The sequence below is a fragment of the Schistocerca americana genome, chromosome 7 (genome assembly GCF_021461395.2).
Source record: "Schistocerca americana isolate TAMUIC-IGC-003095 chromosome 7, iqSchAmer2.1, whole genome shotgun sequence".
In the NCBI taxonomy this organism is placed as follows: domain Eukaryota; kingdom Metazoa; phylum Arthropoda; class Insecta; order Orthoptera; family Acrididae; genus Schistocerca; species Schistocerca americana.
Genome location: NC_060125.1, coordinates 371,342,815 through 371,366,116, shown reverse-complemented (window position 1 = coordinate 371,366,116; position 23,302 = coordinate 371,342,815). Strand labels below are relative to the sequence as shown.

General features: G+C 38.0%; 1 protein-coding gene across 1 annotated transcript in view; it reads right to left on the bottom strand.

Moving 5' to 3' along the window:
- Window positions 1-23,302, bottom strand: part of LOC124621802 (protein groucho) — a 696,988-nt gene that overhangs the window by 61,267 nt on the left and 612,419 nt on the right. Inside the window, exons 9-12 of the mRNA XM_047147238.1 lie at window positions 18,249-18,347; window positions 13,761-13,814; window positions 4,759-4,920; window positions 4,049-4,258 (exon numbers count right to left, since the gene is read on the bottom strand). Of these exons, the coding sequence (XP_047003194.1) occupies window positions 4,049-4,258; window positions 4,759-4,920; window positions 13,761-13,814; window positions 18,249-18,347 (525 nt within the window). The remainder of the gene's footprint in view (window positions 1-4,048; window positions 4,259-4,758; window positions 4,921-13,760; window positions 13,815-18,248; window positions 18,348-23,302) is intronic.

Here is a 23,302-nt window from a genome sequence, read left to right as displayed (position 1 = left end):
ATGATCGAACCTGCCTTGCATAAATGTAGCACTATGTTTTTTTCTGGAAAAACAAGCTTCCAGATATTTCCACGTTTTCATCAGTTTTGGTTTACATGTAGCTGTTCTGCAGGTGTTTCCAAATCTTTAAGCTCAATATTATACATATGGCAGAGGATTCTAAAGGGAGAACTTTGAGATAACTAATCATCAGATCTCTATATTTTGAATTTTTGGTGATGTAAACAACCTATACATAATAGCAATAACTAAAGCTCATAGCAATTTCTCTCAGTGATGATTTCCAGTCTCAATGTCATACTTTACAATGGCACATAAAGTTTGTCATTCTCTCTCCAATATACCTATAGTTTTCTGTACAATGAGAGAGGTAATTATAAACCTACAACCCTATCCTCTTCAGTTTCTAATGGCATTTCATCCACAAATGACTTTGTGTACACCAACAGCAAAAAATTCACGAGAATATAGTTGGGTTTATGAGCTAGCCTTGGGACTGAACCATCCCTTACAATGCAGTGATGAGGGTATCTGTTGTTCATGTGCACACAGACATTAATATCAATGTGTACCATTGTGTTTGAAGCCACATTCTCTTAATGACAACAATAGGCACTGTCTGCAGCAACTGTGACAGCACTTCTGAAATGAACCCCAGGTGATTTGCACCATGCAAATGGGATGGCAACAAACAAGGTTCTGTAAGCCACAAAGAATCACTGCCAGTGATTGAGATGAGTGTGACAAATCACATGGTTATTGCAGCTGTTAAAAAAACCGTCAAGGATCGATTTATCCACGAACACCAGACCCTATAGGATGACCAGCCTGCAATACTGCCTTGGATAATCTAGTGACAGAACTGACCTCTTGGTTCATATTCATTTTGCCTCACAGCTTGTACACACTGTTTATGGTAGAGACATAATTACTGTTCCTCCAATAATCTCCATTTTGTGATCGTCAAAGTGTGCATTTCAAAGACAAGTTGACACATGCTGTTTGCTGAATTTGCCACATGATTCAAGACCCATTTCCTCACATTCTACTGTGTGAACAATTCTCCATTGCCTTTGGCCGGCACTTTGTAGCTTAAGTGACTCAGCTTCTTGTACATTTCCACTCACAGAAATAATTTCTTACAACTACACTACTTGATCAAATGTATCAGGACACCGTTATGTAGTGCAGAATTGACCACTCAGTGTCACAGAGGCAGATTCATCAGTATAAAAGAAGACAAGGAGAATTGTATAGTCGGGTCAGAAGCAATAACAGCTGAATGGGCTGGTTAGGAGAGCTCAGTGACTTTGAATGTGAATTGGTCACTGGGTGTCACCAGAGTAATAAATCCATCAGGGGCATTTCAACACTTCTAAAGCTGCCCAATTTTACTGTTGATGATGTTATTGTGAAGTGGAAATATGAAGCAACAACCACAGTAAACCAAGGTCAGGCAGACTTCGTGCACTAATGGACAGGGAACATCAACAACTGCAGATGGTGTTTGTAAAAAAAGTCACACAAAAGCAGTGAAATGAACCACTGTTCGGTGGTGACATGCTAGCTAGCACAGTGACATGCATAGGGAGTTAAAAATAATGGGCTGCAATGGTTGAGCAGCTCCTCATAACATTACTGCAGTCAATGCTGCGTAATGCTTGAGCTAATGTAAAGCAGCACCACTGAATATGAGTGATTTGGAGTGATGAATCACTATAAACTGTGGGAATCCAAAGGAAGGGTTTGGCTTTGGTAAAAGCCTGGAGCAAATTATCTGTCATCATGTGTAGTGTCAACAGTGAAGTATGGAGGAGCTGGTGTTATAGTATGGAGATGTTCGTCACTGTTAGTGCATGGGCCTCTTATTGCGAGTAAAGAAACATTAAATGTGGAAGGATATGGACACATTTTACAGCATTGAGTACTCTGTACAGTTTGTCCCAAAGATGATGAACATGCAGCATTTCAAAAGCTGATGTATACAGATTTATATTTACATGCAAATAGCTGCCACCATCCTTCCCAGACAATGAGAGTTCTCAGAACTTCGATTCACAATGAATACATCATCGTTGATGAGAGCAGTCTGCAGGAGGAGCTTCTAAATGTAAAGTGTGTTTCTGAAGCCAAAGGGTATCCTCCACAGCAGATATATAAAGTGCTATGAAGGAAACCAAAGATAGGCATCATGAATGCAGGAGGAAACAATGAAAGATTTAAATCCCTTGCTCTCCTCCATTTGTGTGAAGACAGCACCAATCTTGGGTTCTGTTAAAGATGAATGAATGGTCCAGAAGGCTGTGGTTCATAAGATACCCTGCAAGTGTGGACTTTCATTCAGCGGTAAGATGACTCGCACAGTCCATGAAAGATATATGGAACACCATAGGTAACTTGGCTCTTACAGCCCAATAATGCACCTGTGGAAGAGCACTGCACTGACATTGGTCAATGTATGCTGTACAAAAACGTCAACATTCTGGTATCAGTTTAATGTTTTTGGGATTCAGTGATAAAGAAGCATCTGAAATTCATTTGGCAAAGAACTTAATTAATAACGATAGCAGTTTCAGCTGGGACAAGTCTTTGGAAGAAACTTGCCAAGACATTGCCACAATGCAGTTCACAATGATACAGCAACTTCCCATTGTGGCTTGACCGTGTAGCAACAGACTTAGTTCATGTATATTTATTCTTCTTTGCTGCCCATCAACGTGTTTGGTTCTTGCGTATCTGTGGTGACATACACAGTGGCGCAGTCCATGGGTTTAAAAGGATGGAGCAAGGTCTGTAGCATAAATCTTTAGGCTCACTCTGAAGCTGGCTGAACGGTAATTGGCAAAATATTAAAAGAAGTTGGATTTATGCAGCCGCACATCTGAAATTTAATGGAGTAGTCATTGTGCCACGAAAAAAATGGAGATGATTGATTGACTAACTGAGGGGTGTTATTGAACTAAACAAAGACGATGCACAGTAGAGGGATGGTTCAGAAAAGATGACTGTTTATATCAAAATGACAACGCACCCTGTCATAAAGCATCATCTGTGAAGCACTGCTTTGTGAACATTAACATTCCTAAAATGGACTGGCCTGCTCAGAGTCCTGACCTGAACCCAAAGTAACACCTTTGGGATGAGTAAGAATGTCGATTTTGCTCGAGACCACAGCATACAGCTTCACTACCTTCTCTGGTTTCAGCTCTTGAGGAAGAATGGGCTGCAATTCCTCCACAGACATTCAACACCTCATTGAAAGTATCCCCAGCAGAGTTAAACCTGTTACGAAGACAGTAAGAGGCATTTGGATACTTTTGATCATTTCTTAGTCCATTCATTCAGGTTTTTTGGGCACTGCATAAATCTACCACACATGAAATGCATGTTTACAAGTACCTGTAACGAATAATACTCCATCTTTGACAACCTCTCATGAACTGCAGGCAGAGATGACCACTAACAAGGTGACTGAGTACTGTTTCCAATGTACATCACGGTTTATGTGAAACATAAGTATCCAGAAGCATGTGCATCACACTCAGTGCTCTTGTATGAACTACTCAGTTCCAGCTATTGGTCTCTTATTTCAAAGTATTCAGTTGACGATTATCTGCTGACTGTATAATTTTGAGCCTAAAGGTTTGTGACAACCAGTAAAAGAAGCTCAGCAGAAAGAAATAAAACTTTATGTGTGTATTCAGTCACTGCTATTGCCTAGTTTGTTCATCAGACAGACCAGCAAGAGTTCACGACCTGTATCAATTATTAGGATTGGGAGGGGAAGCTAAGCAAGAAATACGTGCCGTTTCATGAGTGGAAGAGATTTTATGCTTATTCTTCCCTTAACTTTCAAGTAATTTGAGATTTGTTATATTTTTATGAACTCGGGATATTCCATTTGTAACATTTAAATTTACAGGTGTAGAGGTAGTCAGACATTCTTCATAGAATATTCATAGCTGCGCATCACATGTTGGGCGATCAAGCACCTATATTCCTTCAAAACAAACAAAAATAACCACTATCAAAGTAAAAATATAAGTACCATGGGTGGTCTTGAGTAAGGAGAGGGTGGCACACTGTTGTATGGGCTAGCATCATTACTTCTAGCTGCTCCAACTCCACCAGCCATAAGAGGGAATGGATATGCTCCTGGAGGAAGCACTACAGCAGGTACTCCTGATTTGCCTCCACTCGAACCTGGGGCGCCTGTAGGTGTTGTGGCTTTGGAGACAGGTGTGGATGGTTTATCAGCCTGCAACATAAGTATCATCAGAATTTGTTTTTTTTTCTGAAGTCAGTACTAACAGTTCAAAAATGCTGCTTATGTTATTTTGTAAGCCACCTGCTTAACAAGCATAATTTGCTGGGTATATACATTCACCTATTGAACCCAGAAAATTACTAAAACAGCCAAATAAAAGCTCAAACTCGTCAAAAAGACATGAACAGTGATCAGCATTTTTAGCTCACAGCTGTGTAATGCCACAGTGTTACAGAAATTCATAGGTGTCAACCTTCCAGCAAAATTACAATTTGTCAACTGAGCATTTACAGTACACTAAGAAACAATAACACTATAGTGTTAATGAAACATTCAATATCTTAATTTCTTTTTTCCTCAATGAAGAGAAATTATTTTGTTGATAGGTAGCAATGTTTTTGTTTCTTGTTATTGCAGTGGCAAAATGTGATATGACATTTAGGAAATAAGTAACTGCTGTACAATATGATGCTGTGTACTCTGCATCTTACATCTTTACTTTTCAGAGATGGCGTAGACCGACTGGAACTGGAACCACTACGACTGGGTGGCCTCTCTGACTTAACACTGCCTAGACCACCGCTTTTCTCACCATTTTCTCTGATATCTGCCCCAGGATGATCACCACCATTGGGGTGAGGTGAATTAGGGTCCTGCAGAGAATACAAAAACAGAAAAGATGTTGTTTAGAGAAGAAAATTTTGCCTTTTTTCATCTAAGATAATGAATATCTACATTTACACTTCAAAAGTCAGTTTAGGGTGTGAATCAGAGGGTACTTCTTGTACCACTGCCACTGTCCCCTCTAGTTGCAAATGGTGCATGGGAAGAACAACTTTTGGCAAGCCTCCTTATGAACTCAAATCTCCCAAATTTTACCTTCAGGGTCTTTTCGTGATATATAAGGAGCGATCAAAAAGTTTGCTTTTGAAGTCATTCCTGCAGCATATTTGCAATGTAGCATGACTCCGATGCGGGTATATGCACACTGACATGTAGGCAAAGGATTAGTGTGGCATTCATGTCTTTCCAATGTGCTTGCTGCAAATGCAGAAATGTGAACTATGGCAACATTATTACAAAATACTTCCAAACAAGACCAATGGGCTGTTATTCTTTTCTTGTGTTCAAATGTGTATGATATCTTATGGGACTTAAATGCTAAGGTTATCAGTCCCTAAGCTTACACACTACTTAACCTAAATTATCCTAAGGACAAACACATACAACCATGCCCGAGGGAGGACTTGAACCTCTGCCGGGACTAGCCGCACAGTCCCTGACTGCAGCGCCTTAGACCACTCGGCTAATCCCATGCGGCTATTCTTTTCTTAGCTGCCAAATGATGAACATCAGTAGACATCCATTGGAGAATGAAGAATGTGTGTGGGAGCTGCATGTCTGTCAAAACCCAACTGCAACAAGGAGTGCTGCTGCTTCATGATCACACATATTCTTACATCTCAAATGCTGGAGTGAAGAAGTTATGCTGAGTTAAGTGAGGGACAGTCAAGCACTCATCCTATAGCCCTGAACTCTTCCCATGCAATTACCTTGCCTTCAGTTCACAAAAAAGGCCCTGTCAGATGAGGATGTGCAGCACACAGTTCTAGACTTCTTCAGTAATGGGACACAGTGTTTTACCAAACAGGTGTCTCCAAGCTGGTGCACTGGTGGGATGATTGCCTTAAAGGTCATTATCATTTTGCCTGTTCGACATACTGATTCTGGACTGTACGGCTTTTCAAAGGAAACTTGTTGATCGCCCCTATGTAGAAAGAAGCAATGTGTTGGCTGACTCCTGCAGGAACATATGCTCTCTGAATTTTAACTGTAAATTGCACCTTCATGCACAATGCCTCTCTTGTAGTGTCTGGACACATTCTCCATGGAGGCACAATAAAGGTTGTCCTTGTCCTCATAATGTCACTAACCTGAAGCAGACATCCACCATGTTAGTTGCCCCAAACATTAGCTTCTGATGGAAGTGTTTTGACAAAAAGATGCCAGCTGGCATGATTTATGTGTGTACTAATCATTCTGATTATAGTCTGAAGTGTAAAGGAATAACATTTATTTTACATATATGATTTTTGGTTGTATTGTTTACTTTTACTGTAGTGGTTTTATTTCTGTCATGTGACTTTAGATTTCTGATCAATCCAACTTTTAAAGCTCTCTGGATGAAAAATGTGAGAAGGAAAGATTTGAAACCAACCAAATAGAGCAAAATATGTTCTCACCATTTTCAGGAAGGGAATATTGTCTGAACATGAGTTTCATCAGCCCACATTAAGGAAAATGCTGGCTTACCAAAGCAGCCTTTTCACATATCATGCTTCTCTTCTTGGTTAATCAAAACATATAACAAAAAAGAAGTTATTTTAACAAGGTTAAATGTGTCCTATTACCAGATGAAATATGCATTTAAGAGCAGAAAAACGCCCAAAAATTCCTTTCTGATAATGTTTTATTTGCAAAAGCACAGTAACACTTACTATTTATAATAGCTGTTGTGCACACAAGACAGATATTAAAAACAAGAAACAATCTCAAACAGCAGTTTACTGATGTTCTGAGGCTTCTAACATGGCAGTTGCTGTTGTTGTGATCTTCAGTCCTGAGACTGGTTTGATGCAACTCTCCATGCTACTCTATCCTGTGCAAGCTTTTTCATCTCCCAGTACCTACTGCAACCTACATCCTTCTGAATCTGCTTAGTGTATTCATCCCTTGGTCTCCCTCTACGATTTTTACCCTCCACGCTGCCCTCCAATACTAAATTGGTGATCCCTTGATGCCTCAGAACATGTCCTACCAACCGATCCCTTCTTCTGGTCAAGTTGTGCCACAAACTTCTCTTCTCCCCAATCCTATTCAATACCTCCTCATTAGTTATGTGATCTAACCATCTAATCTTCAGCATTCTTCTGTAGCACCACATTTCAAAAGCTTCTATTCTCTTCTTGTCCAAACTATTTATCGTCCATGTTTCACTTCCATACATGGCTACACTCCATACAAATACTTTCAGAAATGACTTCCTGACACTTAAATCAATACTGGATGGTAACAAATTTCTCTTCTTCAGAAACGATTTCCTTGCCATTGCCAGTCTACATTTTATATCCTCTCTACTTCGACCATCATCAGTTATTTTACTCCCCAAATAGCAAAACTGCTTTACTACTTTAAGTGCCTCATTTCCTAATCTAATTCCCTCAGCATCACCCGACTTAATTAGACTACATTCCATTATCCTTGTTTTGCTTTTGTTGATGTTCATCTTATATCCTCCTTTCAAGACACTGTCCATTCCATTCAACTGCTCTTCCAAGTCCTTTGCTGTCTCTGACAGAATTACAATGTCATCGGCGAACCTCAATGTTTTTATTTCTTCTCCATGGACTTTAATACTTTTCTTTTGTTTCCTTTACTGCTTGCTCAATATACAGATTGAACAACATCGGGGAGAGGCTACAACCCTGTCTTACTCCCTTCCCAACCACTGCTTCCCTTTCATGTCCCTCGACTCTTATAACTGCCATCTGGTTTCTGTACAAATTGTAAATAGCCTTTTGCTCCCTGTATTTTACCCCTGACACCTTTAGAATTTGAAAGAGAGTATTCCAGTCAACATTGTCAAAAGCTTTCTCTAAGTCTACAAATGCTAGAAACGAGGTTTGCCTTTCCTTAATCTTTCTTCTAAGATAAGTAGTAACGTCAGTATTGCCTCACGTGTTCCAGTGTTTCTACGGAATCCAAACTGATCTTCCCTGAGGTTGGCTTCTACTAGTTTTTCCATTCGTCTGTAAAGAATTCGTGTTAGTATTTTGCAGCTGTGACTTATTAAACTGATAGTTCGGTAATTTTAACATGGCAGTATTCTTCAAAAAAATGTACAGCGTAAGTCTGTAGTGACATCTCCACGACTTTCACACTCGAAAAACCTTTGATAAAAAGTGCTTATATTCTTTGGAGATGTATTTCCTCTCTCAAGCCTACCTGGCAAGAATCCCAGACTGAGGAAAAATATTCAAGCATTGGCTGAACAAGAATTTTCGTATAGTTTGAGTCTGTGGGTAAGTGGTGTGTATCCTGCCCTGCATCTAGTCTCATACTTATGAAGGAAGCAGTTGTCCACAAAAAATTATGGGTTTCTCTTTGTGAAAATGCGAATATCATAGATGCACATGCTTGTAATGGACATTAGATCTAGCCTTTCAAATAGAGGTTTGCAGTGTCAATTCTTTTTTTCTCCCACCATGGCTCGAATGATCTTTTTATCGTGCTATATTTAACGACTGAAACAAAATATGCATAACACAGTTTTTTAACTGCTAAATCAGTGATACCAGATAAGCTGTTCATTACATACACAAGAGTATTCAGTTAACACAAATGCCGTCTACATGATCACTCCACACTACATGATCACTCCACAACATATTTTTTGTTATTAACACACCACAGAATTTACACAGCTTGCAGTGTCTAATTTTTTGTCAACACAGCTTATTTCACTTATACATTATGCTGACTTTTTTGTTATGAAATGAATAATTTATTGTTTTGCAAAGTTTAATTTCAAATTATTATTTTTTTCCCTTGCCTCCACTTCCCCAAGTGTCTGCTAAATAAGGCGGATTAAGTCTTCATCGACTTTACAGCAGACTATCACTGTCGAGTCATCTGCATTAAGGATAGTATCTGACTTGACCTGGCATGGCATTTTATTGACGTAATACAAAAATAATAGTGGCCATAATATTTAGCCTTGTGGGACACCTAACTGTACATGTTTCCAGCCAGAAAGGAATTTTTTGTCACTGTTATTTGCAAGCACTCTTTGTTTTCTGTTTGCCAAGTATGATGACATTTAACTATAGATTTTCCTTGAAAACCATAACTAATCAGTTTTTGGAGAAGCTAGTCACAATTTACAGTGTCGAAGTCTTCGGTAAGATGGCAAAAGATGCCTGATACACCCATTCTATTATTAAGACGACTGCTAACTTTTGTGACCAATTCATTTATTGCATGGGATATGCTGGAGCCATTCTTGAAACCATACTGATTGCATAAAATAGTATTGTTGGATGAATTATAATTTTATGTCTACTCACATGCAGCTCTTTCAAGTATTTTTAAAAAAAAATTGATAACAATGAAATAGCCCTCTTCAATAGACTGGTTGATGATGAGGGAGAATGGATGTGAAATACTATGATGTACTAATTTTATTATTCTAGTGGGAACCTCATCACAACTTACGGAGTTTAAATTTTTTAGGGATGTTACGATTTTAATTATATCAGAGCTTAAAACAGGTGAAAACTTAAAACCTGAACAATTTCTCTCTGCCATCCTAGGAATTGTACATTGTGGTGAGCAGTCACCAATTCTGTTACAGCTAATGAAGAAATCATTGAAGGATGCATGTATAGCACCGGGACCTGTAACTGTCCTATTATATATCTTTAGTTTAGAGGGACATTTTCTCTCCATTTCACTGTCAACCTCACTTCTTACAACAGACCAAACAGCTTTGGATTTGTCTTTTTGCATTTCAAATGAATGTATTGTTTGCAGTAAACTTTGCTAGTTTAATTACTTTTTTTATGTGCTTATATATTTAAGAAATTCAGGACTTCAATTAATTTTTGCCTCCATATGCAGTTTCCTCTTCTTAATGTTAGACACTCTAATTCCTTTTGTTACCCATGATCTACTTTTACAAGACTCAGTCCACACTGTTACAAAAGGGAAGCAGTCATTGGAAATGCTCTTGAATTCAATTAATAAGTTATTAATTCTCTTCAAAAACATAACTTACTTCCATAGGTCTACATCTAACTCACTATCAACCTGCAACAATCACATGACTTTACGAACTTTAAAGACATCACTTCACAAATAATATACCTGCAACAACAACAGATACACACTTCTAACATAGAGAATTTTTTGGAAAAAAAATGTATCAGTAGTGGTTTCCAGCAACCTAGTTTCCCTTGTCTGTAAAACAGACGCATTCATGGTATCAGCTGCACCTGATGAGAGTAATGGCTGCACAGAAGAAGAGTGAATGGATGTGTATTTTTGTAATTTTTTGTATGGTGATTGTGCTTGAAAATTGTTTCAATACAGTGTAAAGCATCACTACTGTTCATAAGGAGGAGAGGAGGATGCACTCTGACAGAATAGGCGTGACTGCTGGACTGCACTGTTGTGGTTACATGTATGGGCCAACACTGTCACCAAACAATTTGTTAAAGCCAGTTCAGAGTTATCATTAAAAACTGTCTGATATTATTATTTTTTTAGTACTAACTTCTTGGAACACAGAAAATGCTGCTCCTTTACTTTTCAGCTATAACAGTTCTTACTGACACCTTTGGTGAGAGCAGAAGCTATTTATGAAAATCTCATGGTGAGCTTACGTACCAATGAAAATGCTGTTCCTACTAATGGAACCACAAAGTAATAGGGAAGATAAATATTATGAGACATGTTAAATGATAAGTACCAATACTAAGTGACTCTTGGACCAGGGCCTACAAGAGTTACTCCATAAAACAAATGATGGAGAGGAATAAATAAGTGGTGAGAGTGTAACAGGATGTAGTTTCAAGCAAAAAAGTGTGTAGATTATCTAATACCAAGCTGTAGAGTTGGCATACAGTGATACTATGTATGTGTGAGTGTGATGGGGGTATAGATAGGGATGGGGATGCTTGGAGGCTCTGAAGTGAATAATGGAGACATGAAAGGAGAAAAGACAGAGGAAATGTTTCTGTCAGATAGTCAAAAGTTTCTATGTAAAGTACATTGCATCTCATTTACTTATTCTCTGTACCACACAAAGCTTTGCCAACAGTGTCCAAGAGGGCATCTCCGTATTGTGAGATGATAGTAATTAAGCTGTCATCTTGATGAGCTCAGAGGTGTATAATTCAGTAAAATTACTGTTTTAAGTTGTTACAATGCACCTGCAATATTAGAGAACTACAATTTTAGCAGTCACACTAAGATATGGTTCCATTAAAGTACTGGAGGGACAGGGGAGTTGGGGAGGGGTGAGAGGTCAAAGAGATAAGAAAACACCTTGTGATGCACTGTTATAACCAAGTTTGTAAAAGAACACGTGGAATCTAGCTTGCTAAAATAAGAGAAGAAATTGTTCATCCAGTTACTCAAAAAACCACTCAGTGGTCATTTAAAATTATTTACACATCACTGGGATGGATTTGAATCAAAATATTCACATACAGGAATCCTCTTTAAATTTTGAAAAACCTGTGCTTTCAGTCTGGCATGACTGAGCAATTTACTGACCATGGTGACTAAATGAGAACACATCATGAGGCTGAATTTAAAGTTGTAGAATGTTTACAATGTTACACATTTTCCAGTGGTTCTTACTTTTAATAGTTCCAAATATGAATAACAAATTATTTTCGTGAGATATTGTCAGTTCTTCCATAATTTTGAAGAGCACAGTGATTTTACCTATTTCTACACCGTTGGGTGGCTTGCGGAGTATCAATGTAGATGTAGAAATCCATAGATTTTTTTGTGTTTTGTCTTTGAAATTGTATAGAGAACACAAATTAAGAAGGGACTTTTGAGATGATTTATAGACAGAATTTCAGAAAGTATCATTTAAAAGTAAGCCACACAAAAAAACCACATAGAAGAATAGGCAGAATTGACATGGAAATGTCCACTGTTACAGGGTGTCCAGCAAAAGAATCTCTGATTTCAAAATTAAATATCTCAAAAACAAAGATCGCTAGAAGAGTGCAACAAAGGGTACATTTATTGTGAAAGCTGTTAAGAGTTTTATACAGAAATTTTGCAATAGTTCAAAAAGGTACTAACAGGCAGCACTGTACATTGTGCAGCTCATACAGAATCTGCTTGCATAATTAAACTAGTCTTCTGCAAGCAGTCTTTACAAACACATCACAATATTTTCAAAATGTCCGCCACTCACTGTACAGAGGTGGCGCAAGTGAACAACGATATTTGCCATCATGTCCTGCAGCATCTCAACGGAAATGGATTCATATGCCACACAGACTGCTGATTCAAGCTCATCCTGTGTGGTGGAATGGTTCTGGTAGACAGTGTCTCTGAATGTGCTCCATGAAGAGTAGTCACAAGAACTCAGATCAGGTGAATATGAAGGCCATTACCTTTGCCATTAAATTTGCAATAATCCAATGCAATGACTCTAGTCCCAAAGTATTCATTAAGAAAGCAAAACACATGTTTGGTGCGAATGTGGTCAGGCCCCATCCTGCACGAATCACCTGGTGCCCAGTTGAACCTTCAGCACTAGGTGTGTGGCAGCAAATTGTTCCAAAATTGCAATGTAACATTCACTAGTGACCATTTCTCACATGAAAAAGGGCCAATAATGCCTCTTCTGCATACTACACTCCAAACAGTAACTTTTGAAGAATACACTGGTTTCACTTCACTTCAGACAAACGGGGATTTTTTTGGAACTCCACAATTGCCAATTCTGTTTATTCATGACATCATTCAGGTAGAAGTGTGTTTCATCTGCGAACTGGATGCAGCCAACATCAAATCCTTCATTATCAATCATTGTGAGAATATGGCTCACAAAGTCAGCCCTCTGTTGGGCATATCCCACAGTTATGGCCTGGTGGCTTTTGATTTTGAATGGAAATGTGTAGTCTCTGTCGCAGTATTTTCTGCATCCTGGAATGCTGCAAATCAGTCTCTGCTGCAATTCTTCAAACAGATTTCCTTGGATTTTGCAGAATAATTGCAGAAACTTTAATGACAGTTTTGGTTTTCATTTCAGGTAGTTTTGGAACACTACATTGTGTTTGAAAACTGCACCTTGTTACTGTAGGACTGGATTCTAACCTGTGGTACTCCAGTAATAGAAAAACATGTTGTCCAGTGGAATACATAATTTCAACCTCTTCATTCCTTCCTTCCTTCTTTCCTAACCTCCTCTCATGTTTCAATGGTGGAACTCATCAGTGAGCTGCAGCGCACTATTTATAGCCACTACAGATTGTGATTACAGTGTCATGTGTCAGCAGTTTTTTTAACTATTTCGAAACTGCTGTACAACTTTGGTAACAAATTCTTACAGCTTGCACAATAAACATACCATTTCTTGCACTCATCTCTCGATCTCAGCTTTCAAGATATATAATTTTAAAATCAGGGATTCCTTTGATGGAACCATGAATGTATTTAAGTAGAAAATGATATTTAGTACACATTTTCTTATCAGTTTTAGAATTGTACACCAAACAATGCATTAAGTACCACAAATAATTTGATTGGAATAGGTGGACACTGTTGCAATACATCATGTATTTCATGCTAGAGAGAGAGAGAGAGAGAGAGAGAGAGAGAGAGAGAGAGAGAGATTTAAACAGACCAAGAAAACAAGATGATTAGCTGTTAAAAGAATCAAGACTTCACTTCAATAACCAACCTCATTTGCTACATCCACTACTAAATCTTGGTCACTCTTCTCTCCATCACTTTCCTGGAAAAGAAACAAAAAGAGTTTAAAAGTATTTACACCCAAATGTTGTTCAACAACTCATAATAAAGGGTTTTCTTTGAGGACAACACATAATGCATTGCCATGTGACAGAAATTATAGTGTAAGAAATAATCTCTAAACGAAAACTCTTAATTTATAATTGAATTTGTTTTCATTCAAAAGTTTGTCAAGTTAAGTTTTATTTCTAGAATATTTTTTAAAGAATCTTTCCATCACTTTTTCTCCCTTTTTCAAATGAAAACCAGTTAGTGATTTGCACAAGTATGTATGTAACATATTTTGTTTGAATGGTTTAACAGACATATATTTTTAACATAAATTAACCCAACAGATGGTAGAATTAGGTAACAAATACACATCCAATGTTACAATAAAAATATTTGTTAAGTTTTTTATTACGTCCTTTCACCAATAAGTTAATCTGTCAAAGTGAAACATGCACCATTTTGATGGATATAAAAGAAAATTTCATGCAATGCTAAGTATTATTAGAAAATAGGATATTTGAAGAGATTAGTAATATGAGAGCATGCAAAATGTGCAGAAAAAGTATAAAATATCATAAGTCACTTAATTTTCTCACAAACATCACTTTGATACATGCTTTACATTAATTGTTAGAGCCACTGACAGATGCTCTAGTATGATGGTTAGATATGTAGAGATGTCGAACCATTGCCCGTGAACAGACAGACATCCTTCTTATCTGAAGTTACTTATGGAAAATTTTGTGGGTAAATCAACTGAAGACATTTGGTGAAAGATTTTTGTAAGTGGCTACTAACTGAAATATTACTATTACAGAACAGTTTGAAGAAGGGGATGGAAGAGAGAGAACACAGAGTCAAAGGAGACAAGAAGATGAAAGAGAAAGGAATATTCTGGTACAGTATCCTGTTGATGATGAGGTCATTAGTGACAGAGCACAAGCATGGATAAAGGAATAATGGAGAATATGTCATTTACAATGGAGTCATCCTGGCATTCACCTTCAATGATTTAGAGAAACCAGAGTAGCTCTAAATCTGGGTAGCTGGAAAGGGATTTAACTGCCGTCTTTCTGATTACAAGTCCACCACATCACTGTATCACCTTACCTAGTACGACAAGATGTGGGAAGAGTAAATTTAAAAGGACATCTACACTTACATCTATAAGCTGAAAGTCACCTCATGGGTTGTCCCACAGTTCGTTCCTGACTCTGTTTTCCAGCTGACTTTCCCTTTCGACATGTGAACAGCACAACTTTCTCCAAACTTTTTTGTTATGCAATGTGAAAAGTCCCTGGTTAAATAAACTCAGCTTTTGTGCATTGGCCTGCTACCATATGACAAGTGCAAGGTTTTTCTGTCAGTTTGGTCTAGTTTTATTGTGCAGATTCTTTTCATTGTGAAGTGGATAAAATTATGAGCATGCTATGAGACACTAGTATTAGAAGATTGTGTGTATTTGTGAGCTTTAGACATTATTTATTAAGTAGTATTTGGTCATATATGTAAGGCACGGGTGGAAGTGCTAGTACTGCACTATAGCGGTGATGCACAATATGAGTCAGTCAATAATTAGAACACAACTGTGCTATAATATGTGTGAATTCTTGCCATCACTGTGTAACACTGGCAAAGAATAAACTATATAAGAAACTCTCAGTGTCTGTGACAATAAGTGAAATAGCCTCAGGCTGCTGTTATGAAGTAATAAGTTTTATTGCATGATCGATTTCGAGGCCTTATGTCTCATCCTCAAAAGCACTTGTGCACATAGTAAAAACATTTTTTAAAGATTACATACATTAGTTCACATACAACATAACATATAATTTCTTGCAAAGTATACATCATAAGCTAACCAGCCTATATGTTTTAAGGTTAAGTTAGCATTCTATACTAAACCCTAATATCTACGAATTATACTTAGCCATGGCAAATACCAATACCAGCTCAATAACAATTCCTGTCTTCAGATGTTTATGTCATTACACACTGACATTACTCAATTTCCAGATGAAGTGAAGCTAGATGTATTGGGAGTGCATAACCACTTTCTAATACGAGAGACTTCCGAAAGTTTTTGAAAGAGAAGATGGTCCACCATGTGACACAAACAACAAACAAACATAATATGAATCCACACCACTATTGGCTCAACAATAGAAGCTGCATCAGCAGAGGAGGAATGAAACATGCACACAGCACCAAAGAAGAAAGAGTAGCAGCAGACTAGCATACCTGAGGTTATTCGAGTACACATCATGATGGCAGATAGATGTGTACTGAAAATGTGCCCACCAGTGGAAGTGTATTCTGTTATCTGGTATGAATGGGCGCGTGGGACTAAGGTGTCCATATCCACAAATGTCTACACACCGTGTATTGTGAAGAAACCATGCCTCATCAAATGGTTGGTCACTGGTGTTGCATGTTCAGGGTACGAAGGGAGGGTGGGGTAGTTGGAAGACTGAAGTGAGTGTCCCTCCACATCCACAAATGAAAACACCATTGCTAGAGTACACGACCTGTTGTTGGTGGACAGGTGTATAATGGTGTCAGATGTGGCATCCTCACTGCGTACTGGCTGTGCTCAGGCCGCATACTCCACGATGTTTTGAGTTACCGAAAAATGTCTGCAAGATGGGTGCTGAGAAACCTGACCTCATTTCACAAGAGAGTGGGAATGGGAATTACCCTTGATCATTTGATGCAGCACGTGCACGAGAGAAATGAGTTCCTGTTCAGAATCAACAAAGACGATGAGACAAGGGTGTGCCACTGCACACCAGAATCCTACATCACCTCAATTATATGGAACCACCCCAGCTCATTAGTGAAGAAAATATTCAGAGTATCACCCTCCATAAAAGATGATATGGCTGCAGTGTTCTGGGACACAAAAGGTGTGATTTCCTCCAGCGAGGGGCCATCAGTACAACTTGCTACTGTGGTACCCTCACCAAACTCAGGTCTGCCATTCAACGAAAAATACCAGGGCTCTTTGAGTGAAGATTTTGTGCTCTTATGTGACAATGCAAAACCACACACAGCAAGGCTCACACAGGGGGCAGAGTCATTCTTTCGGATGGGAGAGATTGGATTGCCCAGCCTACAGGCCCAATCTTGCCCCCATCAGACTTTCATCAGTTTCCTGCATTGAAAGCTGTAGTCTTGGGACATCACTTCCAAATCAATGCTGAGGCAGAGCAGGGTGTATGACTATTCCTTGCATCACAGGGCACCAAGATTTACCAGAGTGGTTTCCCCAAACTGACTGCAAAATACAATGAATGTCTCAATGTTGGTGGCAACTATGTCAAAAAATAGTAAAAGGTGTGTAGTTCATGATGCAATAGTGTATTTGTTTTTGGTTATACAGTTTCGGTGTGGAGAACAGTGACTAAACCTACTCTCAGAATATCCCTTCATTAAAACTTTATAGTTTTGATTACAGCCTTTACGTTGACCACCAGTAAATATTGATTGGAAAGTACATTGAGACATAATGATAAATTGATTATGAATTGAAGTGTAAAGCAAAATGAATGATGAAAACAAAGGCATTAAACACAGAACAAAATTAAAGGAGACTGAGGGAGGTCTGCATAATTTTAGAAAAGAAAGGTAGGCTGTTAACAATATATGGCAAGTAACACTGTGGCTTCAGGTAAAGGTGATTGCCAATTTTGTTAACAAGGATATTTCATTACCATATTTCAAAAAAACAGTGTCTGTGATAACCCTGGAGATGCTTTAGTAGTAAATGGTGGAAGCTTTCCACTTCTTCCACAACCCAACTCACCTTCCTCACTTCATTTCTATAGTTATTTCTCATCCTGCTACAGCTCAAAAGCCTCCAGTCATTGTTTTCACTTTACTTAATTGCAAAGACTTCGTCTTTTTCATACTACCATTTTCACATTCTCTCTTGTTGTATTTGAACTGCTTATTCATCTCATCTAATTTGTGCACTTCTCTCAATCAAATGCCTCTTCCAGTAATGCCCACAAAATGTTTATTCCATCCATTTTCTTCAGTCTCACATTTAAATCTGTGCACCCACTACTCACACCAGTTCTCATGTTCCCACAGCACACATGTTTGTGTGGAATCAATTCCTTTATATACTTGTACTTGTGTTATGTGTCAGACATTCCAGTTAGAATGAAAATCAGACTTGCAAATTCAAGGTAACCATTCTCTTCCATGTAAATATTTGTTATCTGCTGTCCAAGTTTGGCCTACAGGCAATTTCTAATTTACTTTCGCTGAAAGAATAATTATCCTATCTTGATGAATTGTTGTCTGTTGCTGAGGCCTTCAGGAGATATTTGTTAACATTCCAACTAAATAAGCGAAGGCTACATACATAACAAAGCAGAAAAGCCTTCATTCTAAGATATAAATAGATAATTTCACTTACATGACCAAGTTTATCTTCTTTTCGTCTCTTCACATCTGGTTCAACATCCGGAGACCGAGAACGATACTTGTCTCTCTCACCCGGTGACACAGAAGCTCTCTGAAAAAAGAAAAAAAACAACAAAATTCTCAGGGAGAAAGAGAGAGAGAGAGACTTATTTTGCCAAATGATATTTAGGTGCATACAGAATAAACCAAGAATTTTAGTAATTTATTTACAAATGTAAATACATTATATTTCCCTGAATTAATCTTTCACTCGGTACTGGAGCAAGTAAAGTAACAAAATTTCCAAATAGCTGAAAACTTTATCCTTGAATGGAATTTGAAACTATAACTATGCCTTTCAACCCCCACATGCCTCTTAGTGAATGATCTATCACAACATGATAGAAAGGCTGATTCAAAGCTTAAAGCATGCAATACTTTTAACAACCTTGGATACCATGATGGACTAGCATCCTTGAGAGAAAGGAGATGGTGGTAAATAACAGTGACAATTCAGCTCACAGTTTTAAACTGTTGGGTAGTTTCAAAATTCTATATTTGTAAACAACTGCTACAGAAAAGTATTAGAACCACGTAGTAAATGAAACAATGTGGAGAAAATAATCAAAAAATAAGAACTTTCGAGTTGTCACTCAGCCAGCAGTTCAGTGTTTCAACAATCATTGTGAAAATTGCTGTTTTTATATCTGCATACACACTGAAGTGAAAATTTTCACCAAGTCCTTTCATGAATAAATATCTTTCACATCATTTCCAATTTCATATCATTTCCAATCATGCAAACTTCTAATTTATTATCAAGACTTCATGATCTGTTCTTCAAAAGCAAATTACTGGTGTCCGCTTGGACGGAAGACCTGTGCCAACTGTCCTATGGGCTGCTATGGACTATCTTGAGCTGTTGTGTCCAGCATCAAAACAGCAAACACATTTTGTATTCAAATCTTACCTGCTAAATGCAGAGTGGAAAAAACCAAACTTATCAGAGAACACTGAGTGGATCATTTATCCTAGCACTGCTTTTTCCAAACTATTCTCAAATCAGGTAAGTGCAAATGGAAGCTTCCAGAGTAGAAGGAGCATAAAACCATGACTAACAAACAACTGATACACGTTTTCTGGTTTCCCAGGAAAATTAACACTATTTCCTACAGTAAGATACATTTACATATGGAGAACACTGGTAGGAAGAATGAAATTCAGATTGTCTGCATCCAATTGTTAATTATCATGAAGGTCTCTCTATGCTCTTGAATAGCTACTGTTGTCAATCGGCCCTACTATCAAACTGAAAGTTCTTTAGTGACACCTAGGAAACAATTTTGTGTGACTACTTTCATTCAGTGGTACTGATACTATTGTAAGAAGCTGACCACATCTTTTGAGGCAATAATTTACCCACTCAGAAAGATAAAAGTGTCCAAGATAAGTTTGACAAACACAAAAATGAAACAATATTCCTTTTGCAACCATCAGGAGTGTCATATTTTAAAATTATATATGTATTCTGGTCTGTACATGTAAAACCATAAAAAGATGTATTATTCTTCTCACAGAAATGGAATTGTTCTTTTGTGGAAAATTGTATCAAATGATGTAAAACACCACTAAAAATTTTAAGCTTTGTCAGACAGAAAGTGGCCTGTTGTCATGAGAAATCACACTGTACACTGTTCTGTAGTAGCCTCGGCCATCACACAGCACAAGCAGCTGAGCAGAAAGTTAATGTTCAGTTTGTTGGCATTGGGTAGGTCTCATGGCAGCAGAATTCTGCATAGTAAGGTTGTTTTTCACTCCAATATAGAATAATAATTACTCTTGTCTGTTCTCCCACTAATCGCCTTTCTCTGCAAAGTACTATCATTAGGCCAGCCCTCTAGTGACTATAACTTACATCATAATATTCACAGGAAACTCCTGACATCAATAGGAAGTCTCAAGCCCTGTGGTTAGCCCAGCTAGCTGCTAAGAACAGACTGTAAATGCAAGAACTCTTCTGTAGTACAGGTTAAGGGATAACTGCTCCACGAGTTCCAGAATGTGAAAAACGCATGAACCCCCTGACAACCAGGTTGGAAATATTTTACAGGACACTGATCATGGTCATTAAATTCAACTTCAGAAGGCTCAGAAACAAAACATTACAATACAGTCAATAAAGACAATGATGAAAATAAAATTGCACGAACGCAAAATGAGAACAATGTTTAAAGATGCACTCACATATTTGAATTGTTTGTTTGTCTTGACCCCACACACACACACACACACACACACACACACACACCGGTCACTGATCATCTTTAAAAAGAGGGCATGAAATTGGTACATTGTTAATATGCCAATGTCAAATTTGCCGACACCTTGGTACACTGAACCGTACTAAAGACTACTGGGTCTGGAGACATCTTCTGTGTGATGTATCACTGAAACTGCATATTTTTGTAGCAAGCAAGTTACTTATGAAAATTGCCAAATACGGCATGTTAGCTTTCCAAGTACTTGAATCAACATGGCGGCTGCTGGTCCCCTTCTGTCAGCTGATCACAGCACAGATCTCTGTGTTGTCACAAATGTCTGCCAGGATGATATATTACTTGTACAAGCTGTACAAATATTTTGAAAGATAATTAATCAGAATTCAGTTTTTATGCCTTTACTTCTGTAACATTGAGCCAAAGGAAATGTAACTGTGATTCTTCTTGCATCAACATAATTAACATCATAAAAGAGAAGTTTACTCATTACAGATATCATAGAACCCAGTGGCTGTCTGTTAAATGAAATATAACTATAGCTAGCTGCTGTGTATATAATGTATTATTGAATATTACATACACATTAACTCATGAAACAATGAAAGGAATGGATACTACAGTCACTCATATTTGAGACTGAATGAAATAGTCACTGAAAACAGAAAAACAATTATGATTGCTCGTCAGTTAGGAATGGTAAAACTATAGAAATACAAAGTGAAAATAGTGAGATGACATTAGACAAAATGCAATGGAGTCACTGCCTGTATAAAATACTAGTTAGACAATTGGTGTTCGGCAGAATTCTTCGAGACTCTAGGAATGTCTTCCTGCCGCTTGGGGGCTGTGACTGTCTGAGAGGAGCTAACCAAACAGCTTCTATGTTGATTTAGATGTTGACAAAGCTAACGCCCCATATTTGGTGGTTTTCATACTTATGTTTGTGTATTACAAAAATACGTAGTTTCAGTGATACACCATATTAAATATATCTCCAAATTGAGTCATTTTTAGTAAAATTTGCTGTGCTGAAGTGTAGGGAAATGTAAAATTGGTGCTTTAACATGGTAGTGAATATTTCACCAAATGACTTTTTGATACATGACAAAAACTTTGTAGTGATTATTTGTACCTACAAAATTCATAGGATACTTTGTACCAATCTATTTCATGCCCACTGAAGGTGGCCTGTGGCCAATATGAGTCACAAATTTAATAAAATAAATGTGGTCCAAACAAACATAATTAAATTACGTAAGGCATTTCACAGTTCCTATGTGGACTGCAGGGGCTGTAAAGAGGACTTGTAGATAAAGTTTTGCTAAGGAATGCAATATCCTGAAATGTAATCTATGGATGTAAAATAAGTTAGAAGATTAGATCACTTTAAAATCTCCGGCTTCACAATGTGGTATGTAATGGTAATGCTGTGCAATGCAAATATTGAGAATGTTTTCCACATCACCTCAGTCTGTCATATACAATTTTTGTCCAACTACAGCAATGACTGTGAGAAACTGGAACATCATTGACTACACTACTCTATGGGCACATGCCAGGATTTGTGGATTGTGTGTGTGTGTGTGGGGGGGGGGGGGGGGGGGCACATGCTCGTGCAAACGCACACTGAATGTGCCTCAAACACTCCTCATGCAATGAATAGCGAGGTCACCATGAGAAGCGCATCCTTTAGACCACACATCTAAGAGCTCATTATCTCCGCTCTATTCATACTGTAAGTGGGAAATTTGAAAGTGATGTGATATTAAAACTTATTTTATAAACTAATGGTACATTTGTAGATATGGGTTCCTCATTAAAACTTTATCTATTAAGTCTCATCTACAGCATATTACAATTTCTTCCTTGGCAAGCCAATGGATTCGTGTTTTGTTACTTCTTTGTTATGGGCTGTGAAAATATACATTGTCAAAACTGAAATGTGGTATGGCATTAACCCTTAAGTGTAAGTGATGATGATGTTTGGTTTGTGGGGCGCGCAACTGCACGGTCATCAGTGCCCGTACAAAGTCCCAATTTGTACATAGTCCAGTTTTTACACAAACCAATCTAGCCACTGTCACAAATGATGATGATGTTGAAATGATGAGGACAACACAAACACCCAACACCCAGTCCCCGGGCAGAGAAAATCCCCAACCTCGCCAGGAATCGAACCCGGGACCCTGTGGTCCAGAGGCAGCAATGCTAGCCACTAGACCACGAGCCGCTGACTTAAGTATAAGTGAAATAAAAATGAGACCAATGGAGAAAAGGTAAGTAAACTGTTCATTATTTCAAAAGCAACCATCATAAATGTTTGTGCATTTATCCCCCTGTGAAACGAGATGGTCAATGTCTTTGTGGAAATGTGTTTTGGTTGCCTATGGAAGCATCATTGTATAGAGCCATGAACCCCTTTGTCGAAACAGATTGACAGCTGTGAATGTCTTTCTTCAGGGCCCAAAAAAATGGAAATCACATGGAGAGAGATCATGACTGTATAAAGAATGTGTAAGAGCTATCCAGCGAGACTTCTGTAGTGTACTGAAAAAACCTTGGCAACATGTGGGCAGGAAATATCCTGTAACAGAATGATGCCGTCTGTCACAACATTCTTGGGAGTTTGGACCTGATAATGTGTTTCAATTAATATACAGCAGTACATGGACATTTTGCAAAGTCACAATCTGTCCAAATGCCCAGGAATATTGATGGACAGCTTCATTCTGTTGCATGATAATACCTCCTGCATGTTGCCAAGGTTGTTTCAACTGTGTTTCAGAAT